This window comes from Molossus molossus, unplaced genomic scaffold, assembly GCF_014108415.1.
Source record: "Molossus molossus isolate mMolMol1 unplaced genomic scaffold, mMolMol1.p scaffold_m16_p_8, whole genome shotgun sequence".
Classification (NCBI taxonomy): Eukaryota; Metazoa; Chordata; class Mammalia; order Chiroptera; family Molossidae; genus Molossus; species Molossus molossus.
Window position 1 is genome coordinate 100,847,746 of NW_023425402.1, and position 18,068 is coordinate 100,865,813.

Below are 18,068 nucleotides of genomic sequence, written 5' to 3' on the forward strand. Positions count from 1 at the left end.
AGGGAATCAATAAACCCCAGAAAAGAACTAAAAAGTTCCATTATAGTAATCCATTAGCTATAATCTGCTGCTCCGAGGGGAACCGTGGTCCAAACATGATTAGCTGAATTTGGAAAAATGCCTAAGCACTTTGGGAGCCAAAGCACGCTGTTGCTCGCAGCTAAACCGGTCTCCCTCAGGTCCATGTGCACGCTGACAGCTGGTCATTGCAGGTGAGTGGGCCTGTGCACGCTCCAGTTTGCCTCCACAGGTCACCCAATAACAGGGCTTTGTTTTTGCACATCCGCGCCTGTGAGTTCAAGGGCAGCGTGGTATCTGGAGAGCTCATAAAGGCCTCGTGCCCCAGACAAACTGTTCTGGGTCACACAACCATGATATCCAGGTACTGTCTGAGGCGAGGACACTCACGTAGCCTCGGTAGCTGGCGTCCAGCTCTGGTCCCGTGGGAGTTTTACTGCGGATGACATCTTCAGTTCGCTGCATCTGGAAACGGCTGTCATCCAGGGCTTTGTCCAGTTGTCGAATCTGTGACTCTAAGGCACTGGGATCCCCTGTCAACCATAAGATTTTTTTTTTACAAGCTTTGCAAGCTTGGCATTCAAGACGTTTAAGAAATTATTTCAGTTAAAGCTGTATAGAAATGGCATGTGTGTGGGTAATTATAAAGCAAGTTTAGTACTAATGTGCAGGTGGGTTAAAGGTTTAAATGATCAGACTGATGAACGTGCTTTGCTGGGAGTGCTGGCCCACTGGGTACTGAGCTCTCCTGTGGGTTCTAACAGCCCCTGGGTCTGCTCCCTTCCTCATCTGATCCCCAGGAAATCTGCATGTGGTGAGCTAAGGAATCCTTTCTAAAATCCTGCGTGGTACCTTCTGCTCCCCAATAACTATGAGACAGTTACTTCTCGTGTTTCTTCGGCAGTCACTTATCAAGCAGAGAAAGGTACACCCTCCAACTTTCCCTTCTGTATCCCAGCAGAAGACAGTGCTACTGAGGTGCCAGGTGCCGCATCATTCACTTAAGGCACGACTGCAAGTAACCAGGAAAAGACTAGCTCAGGAGAGGGATGTATGGAAACAACGAACTAGCAATGACTCGCTTTGGTTTAAAACCTGAATCTAAACTAGGAGCAAGCTAAGATTTTAGCATTTCCCGCTAGGCTTGCTCTCACTCATAGCCTGGAACTCCTGACTCATTATCCTTTCAGAGATGTAACACCACTTAGCCAAAGGATTTGCATGTGTGCAGGCATGCATGTGTGTGCACATGCATGTGTGTGCACGCGCGCATGTGTGTGTGTGTGTGTGCTGCAGTCTTTGCCTCGAACAAGAACATTGATTATCAGAGTGGAGCTAGCACAGGGGGAAAGCAGAACAAATATTAGTAAGCCTTACGATTTTTGTTTAAAGACAAGGTCTCCTAAATATACCTAGAAGAGGTCTCTCACTGGGAATCACTCAGGCAGTCATCATTTCATTAATGGTACTTTGCTTCCTGTCCTTTTGCTTTTTTCCAAAATTTAAGTGTGAACTAATAACCCTGTAATTCAATATCACATCACTGTACTCAAACCCTACTCTCTACCTTCCCCCAAATTACTGATTCTGAACCACACACAGTTCATCTAGTGCAACATTAAGCAAAACTGGTTGCATTTTTCTTTCTCGTTTCAGGAATTGTTCCGTCCTAAAGGGAATATCTGTCTTAAGATACTGCAAAATATGTTTCATTCCAAACTATTTAATATGTGGTGAGACTTACTGAATAAAATTTACACAGACCTGGACATGTGGTCTCACTCTTTGTCTCATGTGTGACCCCTGAGGTCAGGAGGATGAGCAGTGGCCCCAGGTCACACATGCAGGCCGGTGGTTTGGATCAGAGCCGGAGGCCTGACTCTCTAGCAGAGGGAGGTGGGTGGCCATCAAGGTCATGAAGTCGGGACCACTACAGTCCACAGGGCGCTAGGCCACAAATGCTGAAGCCTAGGGTTTCCGTCTCCTGTCCTGGCTGCTAACGGACATGACGGGTCTGTACGTAACGAGACCGACTACCATTGAACAAGCTGAGAGTTATTTCACGGCCCTGATCACTCAAATCTTACTTTTGGTCACCACCACAAGTGATTGCTTTGTTTTGTTTGTTTTTCGTTTTCCTGGTACAGCCGTCAGAGAAGAAGGTTCTGCCTGAACATGCTGGTGCGCGGAGCCATGAGGGGGACAGGGCTGTGTTAACAGGGGGCTTGTGACAGGTGTGGGAGGGAGGCTGGCTTCGGCTGGGCGTGCCTACCAGAGGCATTTCTGATGGCACTTTCTGTGAGTTTTACATAGGCCTCAGGACTGTCAGGGATCATTACATCTGCAAAAAGAGCACAGTCTAAGTTGACAGGTAGGCTCTGGAAACACTGATTCCCTTGTGGCGGGAAAACAACTTTCCCAGGGGAGAAAAGGAAGTTAGCTTGGTGGGCAGACCACTGCTGAGCACACGGGAGTGTGGGCACGCGCCCCGACGGTTCCTGGAGTGAGCCGTGATGAGGGCTCGCACCCACTGATGAGTGTGTTGTAGGAGACGGGCACAGTGTCAAGCACTCCTCTATCCTCATAGCAACCCTACGGCGAGGGGGGAGTCATTCCCATTCTGTTGGTGAGAAAACCAAGGGTTGAAGTTACTTTTCCAAGTTTCAGCGGCTACGAAAGAGGCAACAAGGAAACTTCAGCCCGGACACCCAGGTTCCAGAGCAGCACTGGCAGAGGCCAATGGAGACAACGGGAGCGGCACACGCACCTGCGGAGGTTCTCACAGCCTCGTGCAGAAGGTAACAAGGAGTAGATTAAAATGATTTTCATACTTTATTTTAATAAACCAATACATCCAAATTAGAACATGTAATCAACCTCTTATTGTTTAATAGTCTTGCCTTGTGTAAGTCTTTGAACCTCATGTATTTGTGTTAGTGCGTCTGACAGAGCCAATCTCAACTGCAGCCACAGCTCAGGGCTCAGCTGTCATACTGTGGCCAGTGGCTACATACAGCACGGTGCTGCTTGGATGCCACAAGTCTAACTATTAGATGATACTATGAGGACAAAACAGAAATGAGAGAAGTCACATCTTTCACCAAGATGCCCAAGCCAGAAAATCTCCTCAATCCCAATCCTATCAAATCATCAATTAAGGAGGGGACTTCTTCTGCGTTGTCACATCCTTTCCATTCTGTTTCCAAAGCTAGTTTAGTTTGGGCTACCATCTATTTCTGTCCTGGATTATAAAATGTGTCCATCTGGACTCTTTTCCTCCCAATGCACTTCCCTCCATATAGTATCAAGACAGGTTCTTTGAAAATATGCATCTGATCACATCACCTCCCTCCTTACAGAGCCTTGCTGTGGCTCCCTATTACCTTCAGGATAGAAGCCAGACTCTTTTCCGTGTGAACAGGCTGCTTTATACCAGGTCCTGATTTTCCTTTCCACCTCCTCTTTGTCCACTCTGTGCTTCCCAATATACAGCCTTGTCACGGTAGACAAACCTCAGGTGACCAACAGTCCTGTGGCTGGTCACAGAGCTGGGATGGGTGCCCCTCTGCTTCCTCCTCTGTGCACTGCTGTACCCACCTGACCACTCTTACTCATCCTCAGGTCTCAGCTCAAGAATCCCTTCCCATCCCTCAACGCTCTGGGTTAGTCGCCCCTTGGATATGCCTCTCTACCTCCCCATGCATGTTATATCCTAGCTCCAAACGAGTCTTACTTATTATCTGTGTTCCACACTTGAGTGTAAGAAAAGGAACGGTGTGTTACCCGTACTTAGCAAAGTGCTTGATATGTAGTAAGACTTTCAATACATGTGGGGTACATCAATGGCCATGCCAACTTTTGCATTTGATAATCACATGAATATCCAACGTTCCCTCATGCACAATTTCCCCGACAATGGGAGAAGGAAGAAGATAATTCCGTTGGTTAGGAACAGCTCTTTCTTACCTGATAAGCCAACAGCTCCCCTGAGGTAGAAATCTTTGTCTTCCTGACCCTCTTCATCCTCAGAGGGCAGAGTCCTGGACACGGCAGACTCCAGGTCACGACTGAGGTCATAGTCATGGTCCCACTCCAGGGGGATGGAGTCCACACTGGCAGGCGTGTCTCGTCCCGAGCGCTCGCTCCGGAGGGGCTGGGCGAGGGAGAGGGAGGGGTTGGAGGAAGGCTGTGGGGACAGCACGCTGTCTGCAGAGGTGTCATGCCAGTGGAGGTCTGAGAGAGCTGCAGAGTCATCCAGCTCCAGCTCCCGGTCAGAGAGGTCATGCTCATCGTCTGGTAGCTAGAAATGCAGTCAAGCCAACTTGGTTACTGCAGCAACCAGATGACCCCTCATCACGCCTCGTTCTGCCCCTCGCCAAATCCAAGAGTTCAAGCTTATCTGGGTCACTGCTACCTCAGTGGAGATACTTTTAAACTTTCTATCATCAAATAAATAAGAATCTTGTGGTCACCTTTTAAAATGTCTTATAAATTAGTCTAACAAAGCTTCAGTTTTATCAGCACTAAAATGGAAATTATATCAAAACGTACTTTAAAGAATTGGTAGAAGATTAAAGAACATAATGTAAATAAAGACAACCTAGTACTGTGCATGCAGCACCACATGTACACAGGGCACATGTCAGGAACAGAAGGAGATCACTGAAGAAATCCTCGCTGGTCCTTTTCAAACTTATATCCCAGACACAAAATATATTTAATACCGAAGGTTCCATATATTCTAACAATAACATCTCGACACTGAGATGTGATCATGGCAGCAGTTAGGGAAATGGAGGAGGAAAAAAATTCAACACAACAACTTCATCAATAGAGCAACTATTTACATTATTCACTTTCATCTCGTAGTTTCTTCTAGAAGCTTCTTTATATTCCACAGAAGATAAGTGCCAAGTACTCTTCTAAGCTATCTATCATCTATCTATCTATCTATCTATCTATCTATCTATCTATCTATCATCTATCTATCTATCTATCATCTATTTATTTATCTATTATCTATCTATCTATCTATCTATCTATCTATCTATCTATCTATCTATCTGTCATCTATCTGTCATCTCATTTCATGTTGCCCAAAATCCTTTCTACAGGTAGGTGCTGTTATTAAAGCAGCTTGAATAACTGAGGCAAATAACCTGCCAAAGGTTATATAGCCAACACCTCAGAGCTGGACCTGGAACCCAGCGTCTGGGTTCTTAGCCACTACACAATGTTACTGAACCCCACACAATGATTTCTCTTTAGATTTAATGACAATTGAAAAACAATGTCACTTACAGGCAAGCGGATCAGTTTCTTGTGGTATCTTTCCACGCGCCCGAAGACCTCCTGACAGTAGCGCCGGAGCTCGTCCAGCTCCTCCTCAATGACCGCCGCGTCCAGCGGCTCGTTCTTTTCAATCAGCTGTTCTCCTTGGGCGATGATCTGCTCGATCTTGTTGTGGTTCAGTGAAATTTCCTGCTGGAAGGCCTGGAGAGCACATGTCTCATGTGACTTCTATTGCTCACATTGACATGAAATAATTAGAAGGCACCTCTTTAGGAGAACCATGTGGAGGATACTGAATTTACCATACACAAGGACAAGCGAAGAGGCTTTGACTTTAGAAAGTAGAACTGAACACTGTAAATCAGAACATGAGTTGGAAATAGACTCATTAGAATCCTATGACCAGAAAGGTGCCTTGGCTCATAAGATCCACTACCATGAACAGGGCTGGCATCCAAACCATCACAAGGTTGACAGCCTCGGTCATCCCTGATGACGACGAACTGCGGTTGTTACAGTGCCACTGAAATGAACTTAGCACTTTAAAAAAATATGTGAACTATTTTAATTTTCGATTTCTTGATCATTCATCATATATGACTAAGAGAAACCAAGCCAATGACAATCTTACAAATTCTCAGATGATTTCTATTTTTTCAGGATTTAGGCAGGAAAGATGAAAATGCTTTGAAAAATAAGGAATTCTGGAGCATCATTTAGACTCATTTTACATGGTTCAGAAGAGTTAAGCTACTTGGGACAAGTTTCAGGGGATACATTTGAATTCATTCATAAAAATAAACTCTAGAATAGAAAAAACTGTCCAATAATGAAAAGACTGTGAGGGAGAAGAGGGGACCATAGTAAGTTCTATGACCCTGCCAGAGCCCAAAAACAAAAGACTCAACTACCACTTGGAGGAAACTTCCTGCCAAAGGTTATAAATATTAATTTGCCTATGAAACAACTTGGGAGAGTCAGGGTGGGAGAGGTGGCGAGAGGGGTTGGGCAGAATACCAGGGTTAACTATTTTATTTTTTTCATCCTGATAATATATGATTAAGGGTAACTTCCTTGTTTTATTATAACAATGTAAGGTTATGGTATCATGATTTTTAAAATCTGTTTAACTATCTTGGGAAGAAAATTTCATAAGATGCCTTGCAGATTAATCAAATTGTTAAATACACTTCCACTAAGAGAATCTTCTATCTGATGTACTGCATGCCCCTCTTATTTAAATGTTTAACTAGGCACTGTGGTCAAATTATACAGTGAAGTATATATAATATGTTTAAAATTAACTTGGCATCTAAGAATGTAGAATATGTGGGATGAAATTCCAATAGGAGAAAGTTGTATTTTACTGAAACACAGAGGTCAAATAATCGATTTAAAGGAACTAGAAAAAAATCTGAAAAAACAAAACAAAAAAAACACAAAAACCACCACCAAAAACCGCCCCCAACATTATGGCTATCAAGTTAATAATGAAAACAAATATGTTAATGGCACTTATCTCTGAGTAGTGTTCTTTATTTCATTTTTTATATCTTTTGTATTTTTTTTCAATCAAAAGAACTAATTTCTTGGTCTTAGAGAAGATTTTATTAATTTGACCCAAAAGACAAGGGAAGTAAATGGGACTATATCAAACTGAAGAGCTTTTGCACAGCAAAAGAAACCACCAATAAACTAAGAAAGGCAACCAACAAAATGGGAGAGATATTTGCAAACAACAGCTCTGACAAGGAGTTAATAATCTCCCAAATACATAAAAAACTCATACAACTCAACACCAAACAAATACACAATCCAGTTAAAAATGGACAGAGGACCTGAACAAACGCTTCTCCCAAAAGGGCATATAAATGGCTAACGGATATACGAAAAGGTGCTAACTTTATAGCTATTAGGAAAATGCAAATCAAAACTACAATGCGATACATCGCCACACTGTTAGAATGGCTATTCTGAAAAAGACAAGAGGTAACAAGTGTTGGGAGAGGTTGTGGAGAAAAAGAAACCCTTTTTCACTGCTGGTGGGAATGTAACTGGTACAGCCACTATGGAAAATAGTATGGAGGTTCCTCAACGAAATAAGAATAGAGTTACTGTATGACCCAGCAACCCCTCTTCTGGGTATCTACCAGAACAATTTGAAAACATTTATTTGCAGAGATATATGCACCCTTATGTTCACTGCAGTGTTATTTATGGTGGCCAAGACATGGAGACAACCGAAGTGTCCTTCAATAGATGACTGGATAAAGAAGATGTGGTACACACACACAATACAGTACTACTCAGCCACGAGAAAAGATGAAATATGGCCATTTGCGACAAGATCGATGAACCTTGAGAAGTTCATGCTAAGTGAAACAAGTCAGACAGAAAAGGTCAAGAGCACGCGATTTCACTCATATGTGGGATATAAAACTGAGAGCAGCAAATGAACAAACAAGAAAACCAAACACACAAAAACTCACAGAGATAGACAACAACAGGGGTGGGGGGCGGTTGGGGGAAGTAAAGAGTAAAGGGGTCAAATATATGGTGACAGAAGATGATCTGACTTTGAGTGGTGGGCACACAATCCAATATGAAGATCATAGAAATGTACACTTGCAACCTCTATAATCTTATTAACCAATGTCACCTCGATAAATTGAAAAAAAGAAAACTAAAAGAAACACTTCAATTATCTTCTTCACCAAAGAATCTACCAGCCCGTTCCCCTTCAGATTTCTTCACACTGGTAAGCTGAACAATCACTGATCTGTTACCTTGAGTTGCTTTATTTTAGCGTGAACGTCACACTCGGAAAAATGCTCGATGTTGGTGAGCTGCAGGTCCATCTCCGTCAGCCACACCAGAATGCTGTCCCGCGCCGTCTCGAACTCCTCGCGCTGGCCAGTGAAGTGCTGGGGGTGAAAAGAAAATGATAAACCGTGAAAAGCTCGCAGACTGAGAGGGCACTGCCGACTCCACTGGTCTTCTAGAAGGTCGTTTCTCCAGGAGCAAGGAGAACCCTGCCGTCTTTACTGTATACATTAACCCTGGGCCCCCCACCCCCCGCCATCCCAATCGTACAAAATCACTGAGCTGGTGTCTTACTACTGCGTCCGAATAGCCTAGTGCTGTCCCTGGGCCTCTGAGCCACAGGGGAGGCATATAGAGACCTTGAGTCTGCGCAGGATGGAGCTGACGCGCTTCTGCAGGTTGTCCCAGCGCTGGTTGCCTTCGTGGACCATCTGCTTGAGGCGACAGGCAGAATCGGTGCGGTTCTCTCGGGCCAGGCGGCGGTACTGCTTGTTGATCAGTTCCAGCTGGGTCAGGCTCTCGTGCACCTGCCTCTGGAAAGCCTAAGACCACAGAGAAGCCCGTGGTGAGGGAGATCTGTGACGGCTCTCGGCCAGGGCCCCTGGGCCTCGCCCTGCGACGCGGGGCTGGGATCACGGACGGGAAAGGACAGTCTCAGTGAGCAGACAGGCCCCCGTGTGAAAGGACAGCAATGGAATCAGTGAGGCGTAAGGGGAGGGGGAGGATCAAAAAATATATAAAAGAGAATGGTAAATACTAATAAATATATATGTATATATACAAATACACATACATATATAACGTATTCAATATACACTTATACATATAGAATTTACACATGTACATATTAAATACAGCTTTTAAGATACTTAACAGCCAGAACAAATTTTACCCATAAAACAAACTCATTACAAAAACATTTATGTATGTTGAAATGAGTTTGAAATATTCAAAATTCCTGATGTCAATACTGAGGAAAGATCTCTGTAAAAGAACTATTTCTAAGATACGTAATTTCCTAAAAGTCCAGAAATTGCCTCAAGTCTGGTGTCCATTAAAAAATTAAAACTACCACCCTGGCCGGTTTGGCTCAGTGGTTGGAGCGTCAGCCTGCGGTCCAGAGAGACCCGGGTTCAGTTCCCGGTAAGGGCATGTACCTCGGTTGCAGTTTGTCCCCGGCCCTGGTTGGTTGTGCGGGTGGCAGCCACTCGATGTGTCCCTTCACGTCGATGTTTCTCTCTCTCTCTCTCTTCCTCTCTCTCCCTCCCACTCTATCTGAACAAAAAATGGAAAAATGTCCTCGGGTGAGGATAAAAAAAAAAAAAATTAAAACTACCTTTTGCAGAATGTCCTTTAAGTGCAAGCTATTATGAACTTTTAAGATAAGTAGTTTAGTAAAATACAAGTAACTTTACATTAAAAAAAATGTTTGGATCACGCTCTATTTCTTTTCGTTTTTTTTGTTTGTTTTTTTCATCCTCACCTGAGGACATTTTTGCATTTTTTGTACAGATAGAGTGGGAGGGAGGGAGAGAGAGAGAGAGAGAGAGAGAGAGAGAGAAACATCGATGTGAAAGGGACATATCGAGTGGTTGCCACCCGCATGACCAACCAGAGCCGGGGACAAACTGCAACCGAGGTACGTGCCCTTAGGGGGAACCAAACCGGGGGGGGGGGGGGTGTCTCCGGACCGCAGGCCGACGCTCTAACCGCTGAGCCAAACTGGCCAGGGCTTCTTTTCATTTTTAATAAAACATTTAGAACTAAAATGTAGCACCTTACATGGTAGTGTCTCTTTAAGTTTTTTTTTTTTTCCCCAGATGCAGAGAGGCAGGGGTAGGGAGTGGAGAGAGGGAGGGGGAGGGGGAGGGAGAGAGAAAAGCATTGATGTGAGAGAGAAACATCCATCTGTTGCCTCCTCTACACCACACCGGCCAGAGCTACTAACTTTTGAGGTTACTCTATGCACAGTTCAGAGTTTCTGAAGGTAAAACATTTAATTCTTTCTCTCTACAATCTAGCATAGCCCTAGTATAAGAATCATTTGGCCAAAAATAAAATGGTTTTTTTTTTTCCTTTTTTCCCCCAAACTTGTGTGTATGACTTACAACTGAGTCTCATCATGGCCTTAGACAGAAACGTGTATAATTAGCTGGACTGTCCTCACCTAATTCCCAGCATTTGGCTCCTGTGGCATCGCACTGTTCACAACCTGCTACATTTCTGCCTCTGGAATGGTTTTCCTTCTCAGAGTTGCTTTAAGAGCCTTCACCTGAGAAAATCAAATCTTCTTCTCTATAACACTTTAAATTATTGTCCCAGAAAAGGAAGAGGTTAAAACAAAGAGTTCAGCTTTTCCACCCCACACATCCATGCCACGGAACAGGCAAAGTCTGGCCTCAAATGAAACTTTGCCTTTGTGATTTATTTTTGTCTTGTAAGAAAAGTAAGTATGAGATAAATGATAAAATCATTTATTACAGGAGCTAACGATATGACTAACATTTGTCATAAAAACTGAGAGTCTAAAATAGCATCCCAAAGGATCTTATGTAATCTGCTTTGTAGTATAAGCCAATTATAGAAGGTTTTAACCTTTCCGGAGCTGGATGTACTCAGATTCAATACAGGAAGGCTTCAGAAGCACTGGTTCCCATGGGGTGACCTGCAACTCACTGCTGAGATATTGTGCTTTGTGTGTGTGTGGTTTTTTTTTAACCAGGAAAAGTCTTTTAGATAGGAAATTTACCCCCAAAATTCAGTGGGGCAGTTACATACAAATCCATATTCAGATGTCAGAATAACACTTATTTCACACAGTATTTCAACATTTTCATAGGCACATATAGCTGCCCATCCCCGACCCTTAGATTCTAAACCCCACTAGAAAGAACAAGAATCAAATTCTGTATTTATGATCACAGGCCTTAATAAATGTTGTAAGGTAAAAATGAATGCAGCTGCTTTTTCTTCTGATTTCTAAACATCTCAGGGTGTTTAGTAACCAAGATGATTTCTGCAAGGCGTGTGCACCAGAGCCGTTTGCTGTCAGTGTGTGTGAGTCCACACGTCTGCCTATCAGTGGGGAATGATGGGAAAAGAAACTTGAAATTAAAATAATGGTCCACTTCATGTTCGGCCAGACAAGGGTCGAGGTTCCATCCCATCAGTGAGGGAGCAGACTCAGGATTGCACAAACAGACCGGGGATGGGAGTCGGCTATTGAATGAGTCCTGTCTTTGTGAGGATGATGAGACCGCGGCTACTTTTGTCTCTACAAAATTGAAAAGTCTTTGTGACTCAAGAACGGTACTGCTCTCCATTTATAATTAGAAGTGGCTCATGATTAAAACGTTTTATTCAATCTGGAGCCAACTCTATTTTATTACTGATTTAAAAAAATATGTATCCACGCTCCAATTAGGTAAAAAGAAATGAACAGATTGGGAGATAGGTTTTCATCGTGCGGGAAACCATCACATCATAATCTTAAATGGTTGTCGGTGAAGGATTGTGAAATAAAACCAATGCCAAGATCTTTTGGGGGAGGAGATCATGATTCTTATTTGCTAATAAAGTTCCTCTTCCTTGCTTTATTTTCTAATTCTTGATGGTCTTAAACACCTCCCTTCCCAACTCTTTGCCTGCTTATGAGGTAAAAATGAACATGATCGCAGTCACCTCCTAGCTGTTTGAACAAAAAATGTGTGGCTGAAGTGAGTTTCTGCCTTGGGAAAGCGACTACCAGCTGGCTACTCTCACGGCGAAACAGGGGTTAGCGATCTGGAACGTAAGTCACCTCGAACTTCTTCAGCTCCTCCTTGGCAACCGTGTAGAGCACCCCAGAGGAGCTGGGGAAGGCGGCCGTCCTCTCGGAAGTCGTGAGCCAATCTTCAAAACGCGAGTAGTCATCCAGAAACTTCTGCCACAACTGCCATGTCTCTTCGATCCTGAGGCAGAAAATGAAAGCACAGTGTCTGACTGTCCGGGAGGAAGAGCCCGAACAAGCAACTGTGGAGCCAAACAATCACCGTGCCCGGAGCCAAATTGGACTGGAGGGAAAAACAGACAACTGTTCGAGCTGAAATGAAGCAGCTGCTTCATTTTTTTTTTTTTTAAATCACACATCCTGCCCTGGGTTTGGAATTAGTCAAAGTGATCATTACATGCACATGACAGGAACTTTTCTGGAAAAGCGCAAGGAAGTTTAGAAGTGCAACACCATGTGTGCAGTGCACACGCGTGGCAAGGTTTCGTTGAAACAAAACAAGGTCTGAAAATCCATCTAAGTCCAACATCAAACCCACCCTCATCAAAATCAATCTATGACAGCACGGCAAGTATTACGCTTTCAAGAGCTCCCCAGAGAGCACAAAGAGTATATGCCTTAAACCATTATGATAATTTTCTACCACATCACTATATTTTACTGCCTTGAATTTCCAAGGGCTTACAGACAAGCCCTTTGCTTTATTATTTCCTTTTTAACAAGAGGATGTTATTTTTCAACCACCAATTCTGTAACATTATACTTGTTCAGCAAAGGCATCTTTTTCTGAATTATATTTAAACTGCTCAGTCAGGTATAGCTTGTCTTGTTATATTTGTACGTTACCTTTATATCTGCTATTTCCTCAACTAAATGTAGACAATGACAAGTTTGGAAAACCAAGGATATTTTTGGACAGTGCAACCCAAAGGAACTAGTGAGCAGTGTTTACTCTGGGTAATTGTTTTCCTCTTTGGTCCTTCCTCTTTCCCCATGGTGAACACCCGGCTTACTTGAGCCTCCGTTCCATAGACATAGCACAGATATTTCTCCACCGCCGGTCTAGGCTTCGTGTGGCCTGCTGGATGGAATCACATTCGGCGTCTGTGGCACACGCGTCACAGTCATGCAGTAGGACCTCGCACAGGTTGAGGACGGAGGCCACACCTGTGCTGTGTTTCTCGATGTCTTTCTGGAGCTCCTGTAGGGAAGGAGGAAGGCTTTATTGACATCCTTTTTTTAATGAACAAGGGAAAAACCTAGGCATATTCTAGAGCTGTATCAAAGAAAAGGAAAATAGGATACTGGTAGGCCTCACTCTTAATGATGTAACACTTTAAGAAAACTGAATTAAAAGCTCAATAGAAAAAATAATGTATGTTTTGCTCTGATATTTTTTGCAGTTAATATAAAGATTTCACAAGGTAGAACTCTGGAGAAGTTCGGTACCTTGTTTATCATCATAACCTATTTCCTACATTTAAAATTGTTCACTGATGAGGTCGCCAGTTCGATTCCTGGTCAGGGCACATGCCCAGGTTGTAGACCAAATCCCCAGTGGAGGGCATGCAGGAGGCAGCCCATTGATGTTCTCTCTCATTGATGTTTCTATCTCTCTCTCTCCCTCTCCTTTCCTCTCTCTCTAAAATCAATAAAAAAAAATTTCTTTTTAAATAAAATTGCTCACTGAGGAAGCTGATGAGAATGATGATGTCATCATACATAGTTGAGAACCTAGGTTCTTTAAACCCACGGTGTCTTTTAACAATGGTGGAATTAACTGTTTAAAACAATTTGAAGATCTCGAGAGATCAAATCCCAGTTTTTAAGTGCCAGCTCTTAACAGAAACCCACGTATTCTTTTGATCAATTGATTGATTGATGGTTGGATTGGGATGGAAGTGATATACCTGTGAAGTAGAGTCTGGATCAAGATTCATTTTTTTAATCACTAAAGAAATTCACTTTATTCTTAATATAGTTGATGTAGTCTATTTCATTTGTTCAGTTTGTATTTTGGCATTGCTCACATAGCTGAAATATTTCTAGATTCATTTTCTCATACTTTTGAGCTTATACTTCATAAATGAAGTTGATGAAACCTCATGCATTGAAGGACGTGAAATATTTATCAAAGTTTGACCTAACCATTTATTAGGGGATATTTGTGTAGTAAATCATTCCTCAACTAACTCAGATAGCTGGGATTTATATTCTCGTGTGTCTATTCTTCCTCCTCTTTTTCTCCTTAACACTATGTTCCAATCAATGCTTCCTATCAAATGTTAGCTTGTAGAGTGCAATAAAGTGCCTTCGATTAATTTTTGGAGATTGTATAAACTAGACACAAAAAGATAAATTCTATCAAAATATTTTTCACTAAACAGTCCTTTCAAATCTCTTGCATAACCTCTTTTAGTTATGTGGCAGTTATCATGAAAATTACGGATCTAAAGAATATAAAATACAATATTATAAAATTTGAACTCAATATTTTCTCAAAGATAAAGACAGAGACTTCTGTGAATGAGATAATACCTTTTAGGTTTTAAAGTGCATCCTGTATAAGACTATACATTTGGAAGAAGTGTTAGGTGCATGAACATAGTCCACACATTTAAAGAAGTTACAGATTTTGATTTTATTTTACCCGTGTACCCAAATGTTTTCTTCCAGCTTTAGTGAGATGTAATAACACTGTGTAAGTTTAAGATATACAATGTGAGGATTTCATGTATGTCTCTGTTATGAAATGATTACCATAGTAAGTTCAGTTAATATCCATTTCCACAGCTAAAATGTGTGTGTGTGTTGAGAACTTTTAAGATCTACCCTTAGCAACTTTCAAATAAATGGCACAGTATTGTTAAGTAGCATCACCAAGCTATACATTACATCTCCGGAACTCATTCATCTTATAACTGGAAGTTTGTACCCTTTGACCACCTTCATCCAGTCCCTACCCCCACCTCCCACTCCCACCCTGGCAACCACTGATTTATTGTTTCTATTTTTCTTTCTCTGTCTGACTTATTTTGCTTAGCACAATGAACTCAAGTTCATCCATGTTGTCGTAAGTTGCAGTCTTTTCTTATTTTTATGGCTGAATAATATTCCATTGTGTGTGTGTATATATCTATCTATATATATCTATACATATCTATATATTCACCTACAGATCTATATATTACATTTTATTTACCCATTTACCCATGGATGACTACGTAGGTTTGTTCACATGTGTTCACTGTTGCAAATAAGGCTGCAATGAACACAGGGCTGAACATATCTCTTCAAGACAGTGATTTCATTTCCTTCCGATACATACTCAGAAGTGGAATTGCTGGGTCATCGAATAGTTCTATTTTTAATTTTTTGTGGAACCTCCATCATGTGTTATAATGGCTTTGCTTTTTTTTTTTTTTTTTAAATGTCCTGGGTGCTTATAGGGTTTGTGCTCTATAAGTGTATGTTTTCAAGTTGGAAAACTTTTTTTTACATTACTACTTTGATTATTTCCTCCTCTTCGTTTTGTTTATACTTCTTTGGGGACTTCGATGGAACACCTGAGTTGGAAGCATAACTCCCGGCTGTGGCACCAGCCCTGCTCCGGGCAGTGGGATCTGGGGGAGTGGGGCGGGAGTCAACCGTCTGTCGGAGCCTTGCACTGAATCTATTTTTAATGCAGTGGGTCCAGCCTCGATGGTGTCCTGTATCCCCAAGTCCAAAGTCCGTCTGATTTGCTTTCTCCAGAGACTAATCTTCAGGTCTTCGACGACAGAACACAAAGCAGAGTTGCCTGGCTAGCGGGGCTCGGGGAGTGGGGAGATCTTGAGTCTCATAGCGCCGTCTTCTTCCATGTCAAAGCCCTGCAGACTCGATGTCGCCTCTTCCTGAGCCTCTGTGGAACTCTGCGGCCTGGATCATTTTTCTCCTTCCCCATCTGCTCACGCTGTCGCTATTCATCTGTTCGCTTTCTTCCAAAATTCTGTGGGGTGTCTGTCCTCTCTAGCATCTCCTCTGTTCTCTTTGACATTGTGGGTTTTGGCCTTTTCTCCCTTCACTGTCCATTTATTAGAGTTTTAGCAGAGTGGGTGGGGCTACCAGTGCATATGATCGGTTTGCCGTATTTAATTAGATACTGTTTTGATTTTCTTACATTTACTAAATTACAATACTGGTCATTACATTTTAACTTTATCACTTCCAGTTATCATTCCTATGTTCTCCAGGAAGTTTAAATTGTTGAAGGCCAACCACAACCCCCCCAAAGTTCAAGCATCAGACTTTCAAACATCACAGAGTCCATCGGAGGATTTAATCTTATAAAAATGAAAAAAACTTATCCTGCTAAGAATTGTTTGCAAAGGAAATGCTCACTTAAATAGCAAAGTAAACCCAACACCTAAAAGAAGTCTATTTTAATATCTATTCTCGTTGCTTCAAATAGTTTGTAAAAGAAAGTAAATACATAAATCATTGCATAAGATTGCAGAAATAGATCTGTTTATATAGTTTAAACACTTTTTAAGTTAAGCAACTTCAGCTATAGTGGCCTAAATACTAATGAAAATAATCAGAGTGTGGACAGAATTTCCCAGGACAATCTAAAGGTATGGAGTAGTGATACTTCTGCAGGGCATTTACAGTGTTTATTTATGACAAACACACTCTGTTATGCTTAGTAAAAATAAGCAAGGGGAGTGGGAGATGAAAATCCCCTCCATATGCATTTTTGAGGGTCGCCCTCTTTTGCTTTGCTGGGCTGTGTACCGTGTGCTGGGAACCAGTGTGGTGAGCTGTCTTTGGTGCACACATGAAGGAGAGATGACTGTGTGTGGTCTGCAGGCAGGTCATGTAATCCTTCTTGAGAAACAAAATTATTTTGGACTCTAAAACATCTAAGTATGCACTGTAATTTTCTCCAAACACTATTATATGCAGGGGAAAAAGGACTTCTTTCTAAGTTTATGGTAGTGGGCTAGTGACTCACAAATAAATGAAACCATCAGCATTATTTTCGATACTTCATTGCAGCTCAACTAAACTACCATCTTAGGATGGCTTCTTGGTGAACCAACAACCTTGACCCTATGATGGCATACCTTCTTAAGAGTTCACTCTGCGGTGACATGGAACTTATTGGCCCCAAACACCTGCCTGGCCAAGGCCTCCCCTTTCTCACTAAACCGGCCCTACTTCCCCTGACTTTCCATCCCGATGCACCTCTCATACCTCCCCGCTCTGTCCTGGCCAGGAGGACAGATATTCAAAAGCCTATTTATTTTCTTCCATTGTCTTAAGTTTTACCTGCTGCTCATTAAGCTTTCTCTGTATTTCTTCCGAGTTGCAGGAGTCATAGACGATGGGCTTGGCCAGCTCTGACTCAATGTGAGCCAGCCATGTCCTGAGGCTGCTCATGTTCTTATCCAGCTGCTGGATGGCCACCAGCGTCTCCTTCAGCTTCTTTATCCTGCGGGCAGAGGAGGACAGACATCAGCTGCCGTGAAAGGCCCAATCGTGTTTCCTCCCCAAGCAGAAGGGAGTACTAGGTCCTCAAGCCAAATTGCTGAAAGCCCAAGTCCATCCTGGCTCAGCCACTTACTGGCTGTGTGACTTCGGGAACCTGCACAACCTTCCTGTGTCTCTGTTTCCTCATCTATAAAATGGAGATGAAGTACGAGTACTTGTGATACTTAAATGAGTCTAGTACTCGAGGGTACATAGAGAAAAAAATCAATAAATATTGGCTATGCTTATACTCAGTACAGCTGTAATAATGTAATAGGGACAGCACCCTCATGGTTACCACAGAAGTTGTTATTGCCATGAATGACATACTAATTTATACTCTTACGATGATCCCTGGAAGAAAGAGTTTTTGGAGGCCCAGGGTCGTAATGCCAAGGAGACGGGATCCAGAGGCTGGAGGGACTGAAGGGAGATGAAGAAGTGCTAAGAGATGAGAATGATGGGCGGACTGGAGGAGGGTGAAGATCCTGTAGTGACACGAGAATGCGCTGGTATACGCTGGTGAACGGTGTTAAAGATGAATCGGGGCCTCGCCAAGATTTATTAGCAGAAGAATGATAAGATCGGCGCTGATGTTGAGCACGCAAGTTTGAAGGAGACTTGTGACAGGCCATTCGGGAAGCGGACAGTGGAA

The 18,068-nt window shown here is 42.6% G+C and overlaps 1 protein-coding gene across 3 annotated transcripts in view; it reads right to left on the reverse strand.

Moving 5' to 3' along the window:
- SYNE1 (spectrin repeat containing nuclear envelope protein 1) overlaps nt 1-18,068 on the reverse strand; it is a 409,429-nt gene that overhangs the window by 19,654 nt on the left and 371,707 nt on the right. For all 3 annotated transcript variants that reach the window (XM_036249356.1, XM_036249358.1, XM_036249357.1), the window contains 8 exons: nt 17,213-17,375; nt 12,916-13,103; nt 11,933-12,083; nt 8,493-8,675; nt 8,097-8,234; nt 5,320-5,511; nt 3,985-4,318; nt 409-551 (listed from right to left, as the gene is read on the reverse strand). In XM_036249356.1, the coding sequence (XP_036105249.1) occupies nt 409-551; nt 3,985-4,318; nt 5,320-5,511; nt 8,097-8,234; nt 8,493-8,675; nt 11,933-12,083; nt 12,916-13,103; nt 17,213-17,375 (1,492 nt within the window). The remainder of the gene's footprint in view (nt 1-408; nt 552-3,984; nt 4,319-5,319; nt 5,512-8,096; nt 8,235-8,492; nt 8,676-11,932; nt 12,084-12,915; nt 13,104-17,212; nt 17,376-18,068) is intronic.